The sequence below is a fragment of the Danio aesculapii genome, chromosome 8 (genome assembly GCF_903798145.1).
Source record: "Danio aesculapii chromosome 8, fDanAes4.1, whole genome shotgun sequence".
In the NCBI taxonomy this organism is placed as follows: domain Eukaryota; kingdom Metazoa; phylum Chordata; class Actinopteri; order Cypriniformes; family Danionidae; genus Danio; species Danio aesculapii.
Genome location: NC_079442.1, coordinates 31,107,725 through 31,127,391, shown reverse-complemented (window position 1 = coordinate 31,127,391; position 19,667 = coordinate 31,107,725). Strand labels below are relative to the sequence as shown.

Below are 19,667 nucleotides of genomic sequence, written 5' to 3'. Positions count from 1 at the left end.
CCCCCACCAACACGAGGAGAACATGCAAACTCCACACAGAAATGCCAACTGACCGAGCCCAGGCTCGAACCAGCGACCTTCTTGCTGAGAGGCGATCGTGCTACCCACTGCGCCACCAGCCCCTATTTTTAATTTAAAATAAAATATTTTTATTATAAAGAGTTAATTAATACAGTTAATTGATAAATAATAGTGTAATATGTGAAGCAAAAGAAATACGCTAAAATAGTTTTCATGTTTTTTTTTTCAGACTTTTGTTTGATGTTCTAGTTATACATTGTAAAACACATGACAAAAATATGCAAAAAGGACAACATAAATATGTAACAATAAGCACTCACTAAAGAGTATTTAGAGCAAAAAAATTAATTAATTAATTGATTTTAAAAAAAAAACACTAGTGCAATCTTACACACAGAAAATACAGGTCTACAATGTGCTGACCAGAACTATTATCAAGTACCAAGCTGAGAGTTGGGGGGTGGGGACTCAATCAGAAGGAGCAGGGTCAAGCTGAAGAGTTTGGACATGTTTGTGAAGGGTTTCCCACAGTTTAATGAAAATAGTGCTAAGTCGGTACAAACAGAACCTAATTTTCTCTAATTTCATAAAATAAAGAACATTTCTTATCCAACAAGTGTGAGAAAGAGGGTTAAGGCTCTTCCAGTTGAGAAGAATTAACCGCCTAAAAGGCTATAAAGTCTACAAAATGAGAGGGTAAAGTGTAGCCGGGTGGGAGAACCTTAAATAAACCGATAATTGGACAAGGAGAAATATCAACATTGGTAATAGCAGACAACGAGACGAAAATTTGCCTCCAAAAAGAAAGCAGGGAAGGACAGGAGCGTTTTTTTTTTCTTCCAGATTTCTTATAAATGTAATACAATATGATTAATATATATTCTGATTTAAACATTTTTTTATAAAGATTTATTTACATAAATGGTTTAGAAATATTTTATTATTAATATTTAAATAATAAAACTATGTTCAAGGGTTTTGGGCCAGTACAATTTTTAAGAAGTTAATCATATTTTATGATTTATAATTTATTACAGCTTTTACAAAAATATCAAAAATGTACAAAAATACTAGGTCTCTTTGTTTTTTCAATATTTTAATTGTTTTTAATTGTTTTCAATAATTATTAAAATAAATTTCAGACTTTTAATATAATGTAATGCAATATGATTTAATATTCATTCTTTAATATATTTACATTTTATTACTTTTTTATTTTTATTTTATTAATTTGAATGATCTTTAAAGTTTTATCATTGATATTTTAATATAAACAGACTATATCATATTTTATATATTATAATATATTTCAATTTTTACAAAAAATACTAGGCCTACAATTATAATAATAAGAACACTTTTATTAGCAAAAAAAACAGGAATTAGATATCAAAATATAAATCGTTTAAATGATAAAAGATAACTATTATAAAGAAAACATTTTAAATTATTAATTCATTCTGTTTTCTGTTTTTTTTAATCAAATGCAGCCTTGGTAAGCATTACAGGCTTCCTTCAAACCACCTTAAAAGAAATTGCCAGACATTGCGTTTTTGAATAGAAGTATATGTAATTATTAAAACTGTAATAAATCTGATGCTAGAGTACATAGACAGCAGGTCTGCCACATTCATTTTCCAAATGGGCTTTAGAAACGCATACAAAGCTAAACGAGAAAAGAACACAAAGTTTCAAGATAAAAGTTGTCTCTCTCTCTCTCTCTCTCTCTCTCTCTCTTAAAGCGTGTGCACCTATTATCATCCAAACATGGTGAGCTTTTGAAATTTATATTTATATTTCATAATGACTTTCTTTGTTTTGTTTTGCTATGACAGAGGTTTAGTCATAATATTTTTGCCATTAAAGCTTGATTCAATATCACAAAAAAGCCAATCACAAAAGCAGCTTTTTATATAAGCAAGCACAGAAAAAGAAAAAGATAAATCCAAAGCATAGTAAAAAAAAAAAATTTAACTTCAAAATTAAGTTCCCATCACTTTTACCAAAATGAAAGAGAAAAGGTTATGAAAATAAACCCCCTGTCCCAAAAAAGTTCTTGTAGTAATACTGTCTGAAATGGTGTAAAAATTCCAGGCACGAGTTTCATGTCAAACTCTCATCTACAAACTGGCAGGCGGGCGTCAGATCGTTTGCATCATTCCTGACGGGTTTTCACACACTCTCATAGACGCCTTTGCTGCCGTCACCACAGCAGTGTTGTCGAGAACGTGCAGCACAAGTTTTTTTTTTGTGCTAACATCTCCATAATTACACCCAATTTCTCTCTCTTATAAAGGGCAGAATGCGATGCTCCACTCTTCTCAGACACCTAATTTCTCTCATTGGGTAATTATAGACCTCGTTTTCTCACCGCACACCAATGATGCTTGTGACTTGTTCTGTGAGATCTTACATGGCAGTGACTCCAGCAGATGGCGAGAAGCGGGTATCGACAATCAAACGCTCGTTTCTCATTTTGCGTTGAACTTCCAGGGCTTATCGGCGTTTTAATTAAACAAAGAGCGGGGAAATCTTAATTTAGAATGTGGGACAGTTTTTTAATACTTTCTGGGGAGGAAAAAAAGGATGCTTTTAAAATATTTAACATCCAGAGAGAAATTGTAAATCACCCTAAAAATCCATTTTTGATAAGGACTGTGTTGAATAGGAGATGGAAGTGAGATGAAAAGCAAGGAGGTGCGGTGAGGACACAGGGGTCTGCTGGATAAGCACTAGGGAGGAGAACCGGTGCGCGTCAGAGTTAAAAGTCAGTGAAACAGTGCAGATGGAGAATTATAGAGGAGGTCATGGAGAGACACTGGAACCCTCTGACAACAGGGTGTTTACTTTAAAAGAAATAATAATTCAGCACATTTACGCACACTCATATTGTTCTAGAACTGAAATGCTTTTGGTCTCTTTGGGGATAAAAATGAAAAGGTTTTGAAAGATCTCAAACCTGGAGCCTGTTTCAGCAAAGATGGTTCAACCAATTCTCAGTTTCTAATTACATTTTTTATGGTGTTTAACCTACAGTATATCGGCCCTTTTCACAAGACCGCTAGGACATAATTAATGGTCATCAGGATCTTACATCTAGGGCTGTGCGAATAATTGAAAAGACTGAATTATTGACTAATTGAAAGACTGAATAGCCTGCGTATACGGTGATGGGTGAGTTCAGCACAGGAGGACTTGGTGCCAAAAAAGTCAACAACTGTGGTGTGGGATTACTTTGGATACAGGAAGGCTAATCTCAGAATCAGGTAATTTGTAAGTCAGTCATACAATGCATCTAGAAGCATGTGGAAAGCATGAGGCTCGTCGCTTTCTTCAGCATAGCTTTTTTTAACATGCTTTGTGGTCGTGCTCCATTGTTGTTGTTAGGTGACCATCAACCGTTTTCTCAAAGGATTGCAAACTAACAAAACATTGCTGCAGTTCTGATACAAGTTTTATCTATAAAGAGATTTAAAAAGCACTTGGTGTTCGGGTGTCTTGTTTTGTCTGAGGTAACCAGAATGTGTACTGTATATTCCATAAAAAGTATCAAGCTGATTGGTCAGCTCTTGTTACGTGACTCACGGTGTGGCATTCAAAAAAGTACAATTTAAAGTTTGTCTGAAAAGAGATGTTTTTCATTAGGTGCGCCTGAAATACGTACTCAATATACGCGCGCCTCCATTGGAAATAATGGACTTATGCATTCATTAATTTCAAAACACTTCTAGCACACACACACAGTATTCTATTTATTTGTTTTGCCATAGGTCTGTTCTTGATTTTTACTTTATTTTATGTCTGTTTCAGAGACACATTACAGGTGTTTGATAAAGATCTAATTGGTTTCCGTTGGAAATATGTTTCAGCTATATCGTAAAACACGCAGCAATCTCTTTAGTTTCAATTTATTTTTATATCTATGTAAAATTGATTTTTCATAATGCTTACACCACACTAATAATGTGAGAGTATGTGATTGGCCAAGGACAGAAAAGAAATAAATAACCTAAAATTAGATAGCAGATAGCCGTTTTCCATGACTTTTCCAAAACTTTGTGGGTTTTTCTGTTTTTCCAAAGCTTTTCCAGGCCTGGAAAATGCCATGTCAAAATTCCATGACTTTTCCAGGTTTTCCATGACCGTATGAACCCTGTCTTAGTTACCTCTCTTATAAAAACAACCTTGACTTACTCCTCTTTCTTGAGTCTTGAGACATATATACCATTCTGAAAACAAAGAATTTCTTCAAAGAGTTAACTTAGAGTTTTCACACAATTTCACTTCTGAAACGGGCCCATTATGTGTTTACAATGAATAGAAAAAACTAACTGTACTTACTGCACACACAAAAAATCAAATAATAAATTAGATTTATGCACATGAAAATATGGCAGTAGTAGTAATAAAATAGCAAAATATATGTCAGGACTTCAGCAGGTTTATGAATCTAAATTTAAGACTATTTAAGATCCTCTGAAGAACAAGTAAAGAAAACATGAAGAGTTTAAAGGGAATGTAGTATGTTCTCTAAATCTAAACTAACAGGGAGCAGACCATCAGTGTATATGCCAAACTTCAAAGTTTAAAGTATAGCTTTGTAGTGATCTCCATTACTTTTTAATTAATTTTACTACTTACCATCATTAAAAAAAGCTTTTGGTTTAAATAACTATTGTCCTAACTAACTATACCACTTATATAACATGTGTATGATGAAAAAGATCGCCAGTCTTGTTTTCTGTGAATTTTATATATATGTGTGTGTGTGCGTGTGTGTGCGTGTGTGTGTGCGTGTGTGTGTAAAATATGTATTTAGCTATATATATGCTATATATATGCTATATATATGCTATATATATATGCTATATATATATATATATATATATATATATATATATATATATATATATATATATATATATATATATATGTATATATATATATATATATATATATATATATATATATATATATATATATATATATATATATATATATATATATATATATACCATAAACAAACATTTACCATCAGGCAAAAAAAAATCATTTAAAAAGAAAAGAGAATTTCATATCCAACTGTTATTTGTTCTCATTTTAAACAGAGATTTTGTTTTGTTTGTCATTTTGTCTCTTTTAATTTCTCAGACAGCAAGATTTTATTTCTTCATTTTACACCGCAGTAAATGTTTCTTGATTTAGCAATGTTTCGATGTTTGTATTGGAAAAGAAAAAATACTGAAGAATATATTAATATTTTGAAGTAGATACAACATTTATTTTAATTAAAACTCTAATTAAAGACCCTTATAAGAAAAAAGACCTCAAGTTGCTAGAATAATATATTAAACAAATTAAGAGAGTTCAAAATGTCAGTGGTTTGGGTCTTATTTGGGTGGGAGACAGCAATGTGTAAGGGTCAATGGGGTGAAGTCATCTGTGCGTTCTAACAATATTGGAGTACCTCAAGGGTCTGTTCTTGGCCCATTGTTGTTTACAATGTACATAAATGATCTTCCAGATTGCTGCCCAGGAGTTAACTGCCAGTTATATGCAGATGACACAGTCATCTATGTGTCAGCTAAAACACCGTGCCAGGCAGGTGAGCAACTGACCCAGGCTTTACAACACATTTCAAGATGGCTTGAGCTGTCTCATTTACCGTTGAATGTCAAGAAAACAGTTTCTATGTGCTTTTCTATAAGAAATAGGCCTGTACGGGATACATTTGAGGTGCTGATTAAAAATAAAGTTATTAAAGAAGTGAATGAATTTAAGTTTCTTGGCATAACTCTAGACATTACTTTAAAATTTGATAGTCATGTTAAAAATATGAGTAAGAAAGTTAAGGCAAGTCTAAACTCTTTTCGTTTTATTAGAAGGTTTTTAACATATCATACTGCAAAATTATACATGCACACAATGATATTCTCTCACTTGACGTATTGCATTACATCGTGTTCACAAGCCTCTTTAACTACATTAAAGCCTATTGACTCTATATATAAACAAGCAGTTAAAATTATGGATTTAAAGCCTATGCGATGGCATCATTGTGAAGTTTTATGTAAACATAACCTTTTTAGTTTTGATAGTTTTATTAAATTTAATGATCTTAAATTGGTTTTTAAATGTTTAAATAATCATGTTCCAGTCCTGTTTTCTGATCTAATCAGTAGGCATCAAACCTCTCACAGAGTCACACGGGCAACTGCTAATGGCGACTGTCTAGTGCCAAAGTGTAAGACCTCATTTGGTCAATCTGTCTTCTCTGTAAAGGGAGCCAAACTGTGGAATGATTTACCTGTTAGGTTAAAATTAGAAAGTAACCTAAATATTTTTAGTAGTGTTCTTAAAAACTGGTTAAAAACAAAACAGCAGTGTTTGCACAAATAGTCTACTGTTAGTTTGTTGAATCATGTCACCTTTGCTTTTGCTCCAGTAATTTTATGCAAAGAATTATTATGCTGTGTATATGTTTTTTATTATAGTTCCATTTTGTCAATTTGGTCAAGCCTCCTGTGGACAGGTGTTGAGAATTAGCAAGTTTGCTAAAACACTTAAACAAATGCATCTGGTTGTCCAGTGTAATTGTGATGTCCATGTCAAATAAATAAATAAATAAATAATAAAAATACACAGAGATCAGTTCTTTTCTGATAAAGAAAATAATACTTTACCTCAGTAAGGATGCATTAATTGATATAAAAGTCCAGTTTCACAAATGTTTACAACACTGAAAATAATGTTTAATAAGGTTTGCTGAGGATCACTAAAGTAAAGGATTCTGAAAATAAAGATAATAATATTTACAATGATTAATTAACACTGGACTGCTTTAAAATAGTTGGCAAAAATATTACATGCAAACCTCCTGATTACTGTGATTTATGTCCATTTCGGTGGCTGACAGCGCCTGGTCATTGTATCATTGTGTAAGGAAAAGCAGAATCAACATCCTTCAAAATGATATTTTGAGATCCTTTTAAAAAAATCAATGCAGGTTTGAAAGAACATAGGGTGATTAAATGGATTATGAGAACATCCAGTACAAGCCAGGGGAGCGCAAATCAATAAATGATCTCTTTATAGACAGCAGCATGCGAATTCTGACTATTGTAATTGAATGCAGCTGGAAAGACAAACAGATCATTAGAGATCCAGGACATTGAAGTGTGCAATATTTCTGAGAATTATAGGAAATGAGTGTGCCAGATGGACAGACTACACACCTGAGTTTGTCTGTGGAGGTCTGCCTGAAGCTGGATCCACGAGCCTTGGCTGCTTCGGTTCCTCCAGAATCACATTCCAACACCAAAACATGAGGCTTCTCCACCCAACCCCAGCCATTATGAACCCCAACCAGCAGCCTGCGCTCCTGCACCACAACTGACCTTCTTTCTGCACCCCTATTCTGTGGAGAAAAACACATGTGAATGGTGTTATGAGTATAATGCATTGCAAGTAACACGAGTTACATAATCAAACTACTTTTTCAAGTAATGTGTTTATTTGTTAATGATTGTGTTTACATATTCACAACACTCTGGCCAATCAGCAGAGTTCAAGGACCTGCTCAACAGTGTGCACATGAAAATTTAGAAATTACAGCACCGATTGGTGCCAAAGGTTTGCTTGAGTTTTTTTGTTTGTTTGTTTATTTAGTTCACATTAGGGCTGTACAATATATTGTTTCAGCATCGTTATCACAATCTGCGAATCTGCTATAGCCACATCTCAACATCTGCAGTGTTGATTTGTGATTATAATGGCCAAAAGTCACATTTCAGAATGTGATTTGTTAAGTCATCACAAAGCTTAACCCTAACAGAGTGAAAGATTTTCATTTGGATGTGTTTTTAAGAACTGTAACTAAGATATCTAGTGATTTTAAACCAAGAAATTCTAAAGTTTACTGATTTAACAAAGATTATAGTAATTTTATTATGTATACCGTAAAGACAATGCAGTGTTATTTTACATTTGATTAATATTGAGTTTATGCTCTTAAATACCGTTGGACTCCATAGAAAACCAGTAGAGTTATTTAGGTTGATTTTCCTAATCTGATTTTCCTGAGAGTTCTTATGTGAATTTATATTCATAGCGCAATGTATATCGCAGAAAAACTAAATATCACAATGTATGTTTTTCCAATATCATGTAGCCCTACTTCACATATCACTTTTGGTGTAAAAGGGTCTTAAATTTGTCAACAATAGAACTTTTACAAAAAAGTAAGTCCACCTCAGATGACAAAAAGACACTCAAAAGTAATGTATCGCATAATATGTAACCCTTGATTGTGAAGATAACCAAAAATACACTGTCAATATGATGCTTTTGCTTTGTCAAAAAAATCATTACTATATTTGGTAAAGCTCATCTTTCCATCAAGACATTTTATCTTTTTCCTCCATAAATATACTAATACTTAACTTTTTGGTTATTAATATGGATTGCTAATAGCTAGGTCCACACGGAATCTGCGCACAGAAATCTGCAGATTTTCACAGATTTTTAGCCCATCGAGTCAATGTATTTACTTGTGTACATTAATGAAAATGTATATTTATCCAGTTTTTAAAATAATTTCAGTAATATTATTGTGATATAATGATAGTACTATTAAAATGTTCATATGATTAATTTACAATACAGCTTGTAAAGTAATATTTTCTGTCTTTTAGTAGATATATTAGTCGAGAGACTTACCAATTTATTGGATCTAATTGGATTTGCATTGTAAACATTAAATAAAAGTTAAAAAGGTATTATTTTTTATTTAATATGTTAAGTTTTTAGTTATGATACTCCTAACATGATTCTGCATAAATGGTTTACAAAATTCTCCTCAAAAATAGCAAAAAGTATCCACAGATTCTGTCTGGCCCTGCTAATAACTTATTTTGCACAATTTTAAAGGTGTTTTTTTTTTTCTTTTTTTCTCTCTCTTCCATTACTGTATTGATCATTTCTGTTGAGTTGTCTTTAACTATATTATTTTCTGTATTGTTTTTATATTTAATATATGTCATGTGACACCGAGTGTTCAAATAAACTCCAGATGCATGTGAAGATTCTCACCATAAAGATGGCGAGTTTTGCCGAACGCATAAACTTTTTTGTTTTTTTAATAATAATGGCTTATTAATGCTCATAGGCTTTTAAATTTTTTACCTATTTTTCGAGTGCCTTGGATTTATGATTTTGTTGTTTATCTTTATGAGCCTATTATCCAAAGAGAACCGACACATTATCTGGCCCTGAATGACTTTTAGTTTGATTTTAGTTTGATTTTCTCAGTGTTTTTATTTTTTAAAACCCTCAGATTCCAAAGTTTCAATAGTCAAATTTCAGCCAAATTTTGTCCTATCCGAACAACCATTAGTGAAAATTATTTCATTCAGCTTTTAGATGATGTATAAATCACAATTTCCAGAAATTGAGGCTGGTTTTGCTGTCCAGGGTCATGTATATTTTCTTTTAGAAAGCAATGCAAAATTGTAATGCATTACATTTAATAGTAACCTTTCACAACACTGCACGTGATGAGAATTCTCAAGCCATTCTGATTAGGATGGACATCTCTGCATGATTACAGGAACATGTGTTTGTGTACACAGACACGTGAGAGGAATTCCATGTATGTATTGCCAAAGAGGAGAGAGTGTTTGGCTGGGCCTGTTAACATTTAATCCTCAGAGGAGAAATGAGAAAGGAACGTGTGGATTGCGTTTGAAAGCTGCACAGTTCCGACTCCTCTGTGCTGGAGAGCGAGAGAGACATGTAAGCTCTATTGATCCGTTCTATCCTTGAGACTGAATCTGAATGGCATTTCTCTGGTAAGCAGAGAGAGTTTAGAACTTGCAGGGGGAAAGATACAGAGAACGAAATGAACTGGCTCAAGGCAAAGAAAGGCATGTTGCAAAAAATGTTGAGATTAATTATATTTCCACTGACTTTTTGTTGTTGTTGCAATAGGCCCTGAGATGATAGAATGTGATAAATTGACATTAACAAAGACTCTTCTGTCAGATAGTTTTCTATTTTTTGAAAAGTTGTGATCACAGTCACGTTTCTTTGCTATAAAATCCAGTTCCATACATAGTATAACATGGTTAAGGTCTATGAGATTTTTTTAAGATTATGCTCTATGTAATAAAAATATTCTAACACAACAATATTATGAACTATTTAAATATATATTTAAGGGTTATTTATTTTTGTGATGTCAAAGTTAAGTTTCAGCATCATAACTCTAGACTTTAGTGTCACTGATGAACTAGTCATGATCCTTTGGAAATCTTTGAACTGATCTGCTGATCTGAAGCTCAAGAAATAAAGTTCAACAAAGGTTTAAAAGGGGGAAAATGTCATTTTGATATGGTTCGATTATCCCTTCAGTTGACTTAAGAGCCAAAAATGACCATTTTAACATTTTCTATTTCACATTTTAATGAAGGTTGTACACATTTAGGATACAACAGTTGTCCTTTGGGTCAATTTTGACCAGCCAGCTATAAAATCCTTTTCTCACACCACAAACAAACACAAAATAAGAATCTGCTGCTTAAAGTTTTATAAAGACCATTTTGCTAAAAACTTTTTTGATTGGAATTAAATTTAGTTGCTTTATCTTAAAGGTTTAGTGAAGGTGGTCATTTTTTACATGAAGGGCAAACGATGTATACAGAATTATAATGGTGCTTTCACACCTGTAGATCCATCGTTTTGTTACAAAACAGGTATTAAAATGATTATAATGTTGCTTTTTGTTATTGGTGCGGTTCACTTTCACACAGCAAAGTTTCTAAACAGGTCAAAATAGTCACATGCGAGTAAACTCTCTTCACAGCTATTAGTTGGTCAGTGGCGCAGTCTATTTCAGTTCCTCAAAATAGCAACACGCCAACAATGCACCTTAACACACCTCCTTTTTAGACTGAAACACTCATGAGTCCACAAAGTAGCGCAAATGGATTTGCTATTTAAACAATGTGGTGCAAAACGTGAAAATTAGGGTTGTGCTGGTCTGAAAATAGCAACAAATGGCACCAAACATGTATTGCGCCTTACTGCGCCAGGTGTATGATAGGGCCCATAGTCACCAAATATGAACCAGAGTTCGTTCCAACCAAGCCAAGACCACCTCGTTTAGGCGATCTCAGACCATTTGTTTTGTTGTAAATATAGAGAGAGCAACTGCAGTGTTCACATACAAATAAACTGAGCTAAGGGGGCAAACGCGCCAGATTCCGAAACAAATGTCTAGGTGTGAAAACACCCTAAGACACCAGGTTATTAAAAAGTTCAAATAGACAGTATCTACTCGAAATAGAAATATGTTTCAACATTAAAATGTTTTTTACTGACACATTTGAACCATTTAGTGTTTCCTTGCTGAATAAAAGTTATTTCTTTCTATTAAAAAACTTAATTTAGATGAACTGTAAGACATTAGAAGAGGCTTTTGTAAGTAATTGAGGTATGGGGAAAACTGTATCTTCCTAAATGGCAAACAATTTACAGTATAATTGAAAGCAATTAAATCCCAATTAGGGCAGTGTTTCTTAATCCTGATCCTGGAGGAACCCAGCACTCTTCATTTGGGATGTCACCCTTGCATTATCACCTTTATACACCCAGTTTTAATGTTGAAGCCTCTACTAATGAGCTGATTATGTAAATAAGGTGTGTTAAATGAAAGGGGCATCCACAACGGAGAACCATTGAAACAGGCCTCCAAATTGGGTCTCAGTTAGTGTGACAGCATTAAACGTAGACAAATAAACAGATTATTTCACAGTAATTAACTTAAAAACAGCACTCTTTACGTAAATGTTTATGTTTGTTATGTTTTGTCCAGGGACTCATTTAAATAAATTGTTGGAACAAACTGATTCTCTAAAATAAATAGCGCTGGAGAACTGCCACAGCTGTTAAAAACAAAATGTGATGGACATTGTAACAAAACAACAATAATAAAGCATTTTTCCCATGGCTGGTATTATGATTGTATGGTATGAATAACCTTTAAAACCAATGGATCACAAAAATGTTCTTTGTAGTGGACTTTTCCAATGTAAGTTTGAAAATAAGCTGCAATGGCTACAAACTGAATTGTTTGGGGGGAATAATTCTGGGCTCAGAGTCAGACCGTGGGAGTCCTAACAGATTATAAAAGATTCACTGACTTTCTTCCCTCAAATCCCAAACATGCACACACTACAATATTTTAAAAACTGAATTGACATTTATTTCTATTTAATTACACACACAAAATTTAGTAGATGAAGCACATCATATGATCTCATGCAGAAGATTGTAAATAAAGTATCAACAGGTAATATTTACATTTAGCTATCTAACCTCTTTTTACACTGGACAGGTACAGTATATTCAAAACAGAGGTGAATTCACCACAGCACTTTGTTCTTTGTTCCTACAACTGTACATTTTCCAAGTCTCTCATGTTGTTGCCAAAACACAAGCAGCTCCTCCATTTCCCTCTGTCCAACACACCTGGCTGCAGCTTGTTTTAAAATTCTAAATCTCAAATATGTTTGATATGTTCAGGGCAGCCAAAATGTGTTTATGAGCAGATCAGGAGGTTGAAGATTTCACCTGTAAACACATCACATTGCCCGATAATGTGTGGCCAAATATCAGAACCGGTCAAGGACAAGATTTAGATTTCAAATAATTTCAGATAATGCAAAAAAAAAAGCAGCTGGTGGAAAATAAAAGTAACATTTTCATGGAATGAATTAATGTATTTTAGTTCCCCTCACTCACAGCAAGAAGGTCGCTCTTCTTCTAAACTCACAGCAAGAAGATCGCTGGTTCGAGCCTCGGCTGGGTCAGTTAGCATTTCTGTGTGGAGCTGTTCTCCCTGTGTTTGCATGGGTTTCCTCTGGGTGCTCCAGTTTCCCCCACAGTCCAAAGAAATACACTATAGGTGAATTGAATAAGCTAAATTGGCCATAGTGGATGCTTGTGAATGAGAGTGTATGGGTGTTTCTCAGTGATGAGTTGCAGTTGGAAGGGCATCCGCTGCCTAAAACATGTACTGGATTAGTTGGCGGTTCATTCTGCTTTCGCAAATGAATAAAGTGTCATTCACAATAAGAAAACACTTATATATGTCAAACTAAATTAATGTTTGTTTGCTTCTTTGACAGAAATCTGGCTGTTCTGGACTCTCTTGTATTTCTTTTTTGCTATTTTTTTCTTTTCTTTTGTATTTGATTTGTTTTTGTATATGTCTTTGCATAATAAATAAATAAATAAATGTCAAACTAAATTAATGTATTTTTTACACAAATCTGTCTGTTCTTGATTCTAGTATTTTTTTTGTTATTTTTTCTTTCCTTTTGTATTTGATTTGTTTTTGTTTGTCTTTGCATAATAAATAAATAAATAAATGTATTTTATCTATTTTTTTGACAAAAAGCTGGCTGTTCTTGACTGTCTTGTTCATGCTTTTATCAGCAGCTGGGTAGATTACTACTGGCCTTCCCAAAAAGACAGTCAGACAGTTGCAGCTCACCCAGAATGCTGCAGCCAGGATTCTGACCAGAACCAGAAAATCAGAGCACATCACACCTGTCCTCAGGTCTTTACACTGGCTCCCAGTTAGATTCAGAACAGCTTTTAAAGTATTATTATTTGTCTTTAACTCACTAAATGGCCTCGGACCTAAATACATTACAGATATGCTCACTGAATACAAACCTAACAGGTCACTCAGGTACTTAGCATCATTTAAACTAGAAATTCTATGGGTTCAGTCAAAGCAGGGTGAATCGGCCTTCAGCTACTATGCCCCCCACTGCTGGAATCAGCTTCCAGAAATGATCAAATGAGCTCCAACATTAGGTACATTTAAATCCAGACCTAAAACACATCTGTTTAGCTGTGCCTTTACTGAATAAGCACCGTGCTACGTCCGACAGATCACATTATTATAGATCACTTTGAATTGCCACTGTGTATAAAATGTATATAAATAAACTTGCCTTAGCTTGCTTTGAGTTTCTTTTCTGCTATTTTTTCTTTCCTTTATATTTGATTTGTTTATGTATATGTCTTTGCATAATAAATAAATAAATAAATGTCAAACTAATGTATTTTGTTTATTTTTTGACACAAATCTGGCTGTTCTTGACTCTTATTATTTTGATTTGTTTTTGTATATTGCATAAAAAAATAAATAAATAAATAAATAAACAAATAAACAAACAAACAAACAAACAAATAAATAAATAAATAAATAAATAAATAAATAAATAAATAAATAAATAACAATCAGTTTAAAGGGAAACTGAAATCAAAACTGTGTCACTCATTTGCCATCAATCCAAACGGGTTTGCGCTTGACACATTTTGTGCGCTTGAAATTGATTGTAAGTTTGGAATGTACTGTAAGTCACACCATGCTTCAGATAACACAAATTCTGATATATTCTGAAAAACACAGTACATATTTTTTTAAACCCACTGAACTGCTCCCACAAAATGTAGTTTCAGTTAGCTGTAGTGCTAGAGATGTGACTTCAAATCTGTCTTACCAAAATCAGAAAAGGCTGATAGCTGTAAGCTGTCAGTATCCCTTCACGTTACTTGACATAAACCATCACAGAGGCTTGTACCCCAGTCTCCAAAAACTGTCACCAGTTGCTAAATATTGGGAAAGCGACTTCCAAGTCCAGCGGCTGTCTGTGAAAGTCAATGTCCAGACATGTTTACAATAATGCATCAGTTACACGCCAACCTGCTGCCATTGGAGTATGGAAACTCTTGGCAGACACCTGGAGTTTGGAAGATGCATCGTCTCTGAAACGGGTGGCAGGAGCAGTCAGATGTTATTAATTGCAGCATTACAGAGGATCTGTAAAAGAAGGTACGGGACTAACAGCTTTTCTCTCTCACTTCTCCTCGGGGTGAGAGTCGCATCTCTCTGCTCTGCTCAGGCCTCCCACTCATCGCTCCTCCAATTAGCATATCAATTGTGTGCAGTGTTTTATATGCAGGCCTACAAGAAGCAGTCCACATGTATCCCACTTTACACCATGAATCACAGAGTATAGTGCAGCGATCATCAGTGCACCTCTAAAACCCTTCCTTTAAGTGGATGTAATGCAGTTTTTGTGACTGATTCACGGCTTAATAGGTCAGATATGGTAATTTCCATGAGTCTTGATGGGTTCTTGCTAGTGATGTAGATTTGAATCTTTCTTTTGCTGTTTTTCAATGATAAATGTTTCGAGTCTTTCAGAAAATGAAAATGTCATCTGCTGTTTAAACACAGAAATAATGAACATGTGAAATGTAAAATGAACATCAAATAGGTTTGTGTGAAAAAGAGAATGCAATTTAGGTTGTTTGGTGATAATTCATTCATTCATTCATTCATTTTCCTTTAGCGTATTCTCTATTTTAGAGATCACCACAGCAGAACAAACCACCAACTATTCAGAAATTTAGTTTACTCAATTCACCAAAAGCGCATGTCTTTGGACTGTGGGGGAAACCCACACGAACACCGTGAGAACATGCAAACTCCACACAGAAATGCCAACTGGTCCGGTAAGGACTCGAACCAGTAACCCTCTTGCTCTGAGGCGACAGTGCTAACCACCAAGTCACCGTGCCACCTGCTTGGTGATAATAAAATATATATTTTTTTTTACAAATCGAATGGGTTTAGAAAGACATGAGGGTGAGTAAATGGTCATTTCTGGGTGAACCATAATTTCTGTTTTCCTTCTAGCTTAAATTTATACTTCTGCCTTGGTACCTGCCTTGTGAGTAGTTGTGCATTTATACTTCTGCGTGCAGTTTCTTTGTGGATGTTTTTTTTTTCTGAAAGCTACATGTAGCTAAAACTAGTGGACGTGCAACACCTTTAATCATGAGGTAAACACAAAACAAAAGCCTCTATCTGGAGCTCTTCACGTGACTCGACACTTGAAAACAAACGCTCCATCGAGCTCGCGGCTCTCAGGACCGCCCACGCTCATCACCACTACCAAGTCGACCAATTAAAGAGCTTGCGCGATGTGCATGTCAGCATAGGCATCAGCCATGGCGAGTGTTATGTGACCGTGCGAAGGCTGCGCCAGACCATACAGGTGCGACGCAGAAGTAAAAATCAGCCTTTAGGGTTTAAAGCATGGGCGTTGCTACCCCCTAAAACTTTTGCGTCTAGCTCATAAACTGTACAGTAAGTTATTGACTCAGTCCCCTTTAAATTTGATAAGAAAACGGTGACAGAATTTGGCTCCTCACCGTCTTTTGTTTTTCATTTGATCAGCCGTGGACAGCGAGAGAACGAGGTGTGTGTTTATTGATAAATTGTTATAATATCTGCTTATTTACAGTTCTTTGATATAGATTGTATCACCAGTATCCCCCAATGTCACGGAGGAGCAATCAGGTTTTCTCGGCATTCACCTCATCAGCACAGCTGTTTCCTCCAGGGAAAAATGTAACTCTTAATGAACATTTCGCTATTTTTATTTCAAAATGAACTACCAATATTAAACACTTTACAGTTCATGTAGCATTACCTAGACCTTACAGTCTTGCACAGAAAGGATTAAACACAGTGACAGAACCACTTAGAGAATGTACTAAACTGTCATTGAGTCACTGACAGAGATAGAGACATCAAGTGTTGTCTAGTATTAAAAAAAATACTTTATTATCATTCAGATCGTGAAATATGTGAATGAACCTGTTCGTTTAAAAATATGTATTTATATGTGTGAAGTTTAATTTAAAAGGGGCAGTTTATCTATTTAATATATGGAAACAAAAATGCACTTGAATATAGAAAGTGTTTTTTACTACAGTAAACAGGTGTGTTGAGCATATTTAGCTTATTCAGAACTCAAATGGTTATGCCTGTCTATGTAATACTAGTATACAACCCTACCATATTAAACAAACATTTTTAAGTGTATTACTATTAAATTACTATTTATAAATGTAATATTAGGCTTATATATATATATATATATATATATATATATATATATATATATATATATATATATATATATATATATATATATATATATATATATATATATAATTTATTTTTTTTTACCTAATAAGGAGCTGAGCCCCCTAAAATGAAAATACTAAAATCGCCCCTGGTTTAAAGGGTAATCACATTAAATTGTAACAGTACAGACTTCCCAAAAAAGAAAAAGCTTGAAAAAATAGATGTGAAATGAAAAGTGAGACAAAAAAAACTGAATGGAACATTTGCATGTTTGGACTGATTGGTGTATTTGTTTGATTTTTGAAAATTGTGAAAATTGTGAAAATTGTGATTTTTTTTGTTTGATTCCTGATTTGATTTCTTGAACATGATTTGTGGTGTTGAAAACATATATATTTTGAGTGTTTATTTGAGTGAACACAATTTGAGGGCCTGTGTGTAAACAGTGGTTTATAAAGGCCTTTGTAAGGTTTCCTGATTGAAAAAAACCCCAATAAACATAATTTCTTTACTTCCGTGTGCAGCCATGCTGCTGTTGTAGATGGTGTATTCTGGGAAATTTTCTTACCCCTTGGTTTCAAGTGTGGTCCTGGAAAATCTTCGTTTCGAGAGGTATCTAGCCCTTGCCCTTAGCCCTACACCTTCAAGCTAAAGAGAATTGGGACAGGGCTAAGGTGTAGAATTGGGATTGGGATTGGGCCTATACTATGATACTAGTATTGTATCATGTGACACTGAGCTGAAAATTTAGCTTTTTTACCACAGGAATAATTAACTTAAAAATATAAATCAAAACAGAAACAGTTTAGGTTGTAATAACATATCACAATATTACCGCTTCTACTCTTTTTGCACAAATATCCATTCACAAACAAATAAAAAAAAGATACAGAACACTGAATTTTACACAGTAATGTTCAGAGAACTAACAATAATGTACACAGAAGTAAAGGTGAGACTTTCACTAGTTTTGTGATCTACCAATAATGTAACAAAAATATTCAAGATGCAGTAAGGCGCAAACACATATAAACCTGACAGTTTGAAAAGCCAATCAATGACTTTTCTGTCTTGTTGCTGACTGTGGTGTTAGGTACAGCCATTTTTGTTGCCTTTACTTTTAGTTAACAGTCTGAAATCACATGTGGGCGTCATGACAAATCTGAAAGTCCAATTATATGGAAGAATACTGTGAAACACTGCTGTGCAACATGCACAGAGAGACACAGCACTCCAGAGACACTATATTCAGCAATTATTCATTTCAGCAACGCATGTTTTGACGAACAAAAGAGTTCTCAGTCGAGAGAGCTAATTAAGTAATTAAATCACGTAGCGTTGTGCTTGTTTTCAGCAAATACATGCAACAAAAAAGCCTTCAGGTGATGTGGCCGAGCTCAGCATTTCGATTGCGTGACTGTGAAAGGTCGATGGGACTGCTTACAGGCTCTGCACCAAAGACAGCACACATTTATGTGGGAATTAACAATCCCGCTTTGAGGAACACAGGGATTAAAATGTCAGTTACTGGTATATACATTGCCTCCTCGACTCCAGGTTGTGGTTATATTAACTTTATTATAAATGTAGAAGTGCAGAGTTCAAACGCAGTTAGCATCTAACCAGAGGTGTCAAACAGAGTAATTATCAGAGAACACATTAGCAAATAAGGTGAATTATTCAGCAACAATATTTGAAAATTACGAATGCCTATACTGTAGCTGCAGTGATGAGGAAAAATAGCTATGTTTGAGCATTTTGTGCTTATTTTAGGGTCAAATTGGTCAATTTTTTTGGTCTTTGATCTGTGTTGTGTTCCTATTTCAGTCAAAATCAGCACAGTTATTTTGGAAGTGGCTTTTAGCAGCCTTAGAGGATGTCAGTGCTAACATTGGTTAAAATTACCTGTACTAACAATGGACGCTTGTTTACAAAGTGAAAAAAGGCAATTGTCCGAATTATAGACACAATTCGTTTTCAATTCAAAGTTTTTTTCCACCATGAAACTGTGATTTTATATCTCACATTTGACTTTTTTCTCAGAGTTGAAAGTTTATATCTCAATTATGACTTTTTCTGACAAAGCTGTATTTATTTGAGACAGTAATAAAACATAATATTGTGAAAATGTATTTGTGGCAAGGGGGCAGGCTCAAGAGCTGTGGGTAAGTAAAAATTCCACGGTATGAGCTCTATATAAAAGGAGAAACGATAGCTGAGGAAGCTGAATGAGGTCCAGGCCTGAACACAGTTATGAGGAGCTGTCATCCCTTTTATTAATAAATACCTTTAAAGTTTCGTCAGTTCTCAGCCTCCTTTCTCCTGGTTAAAAGATCAAAATCTAACTTTACTACAGTATTATTACCACTTACTGATGTATTTTTTTACTACCACGTACCAATTGTGCTAATACTGATGTATTTTCTGCAATGAAAAAGCAAAATTTAAATAAGTGTTTTCATGATTATTTAAAGAAAAGGATATTTTAGTATTTTTTATAACAATACCAATGTCTTTTATTTTTACATTTGATCAATTGATTCCAGTCTCATTCTGAATACGTACCCCTATATGCATTTCTGGAGAAAGCAAAAAACATCTCAGGAGCTACATTTTTTTGCAGTTTCTG

The 19,667-nt window shown here is 34.1% G+C and overlaps 1 protein-coding gene across 1 annotated transcript in view; it reads right to left on the bottom strand.

Moving 5' to 3' along the window:
• LOC130233593 (nephrocystin-4-like) overlaps window positions 1-19,667 on the bottom strand; it is a 301,343-nt gene that overhangs the window by 177,996 nt on the left and 103,680 nt on the right. The window contains exon 7 of the mRNA XM_056463720.1: window positions 7,257-7,438. Within this exon, the coding sequence (XP_056319695.1) occupies window positions 7,257-7,438 (182 nt within the window). The remainder of the gene's footprint in view (window positions 1-7,256; window positions 7,439-19,667) is intronic.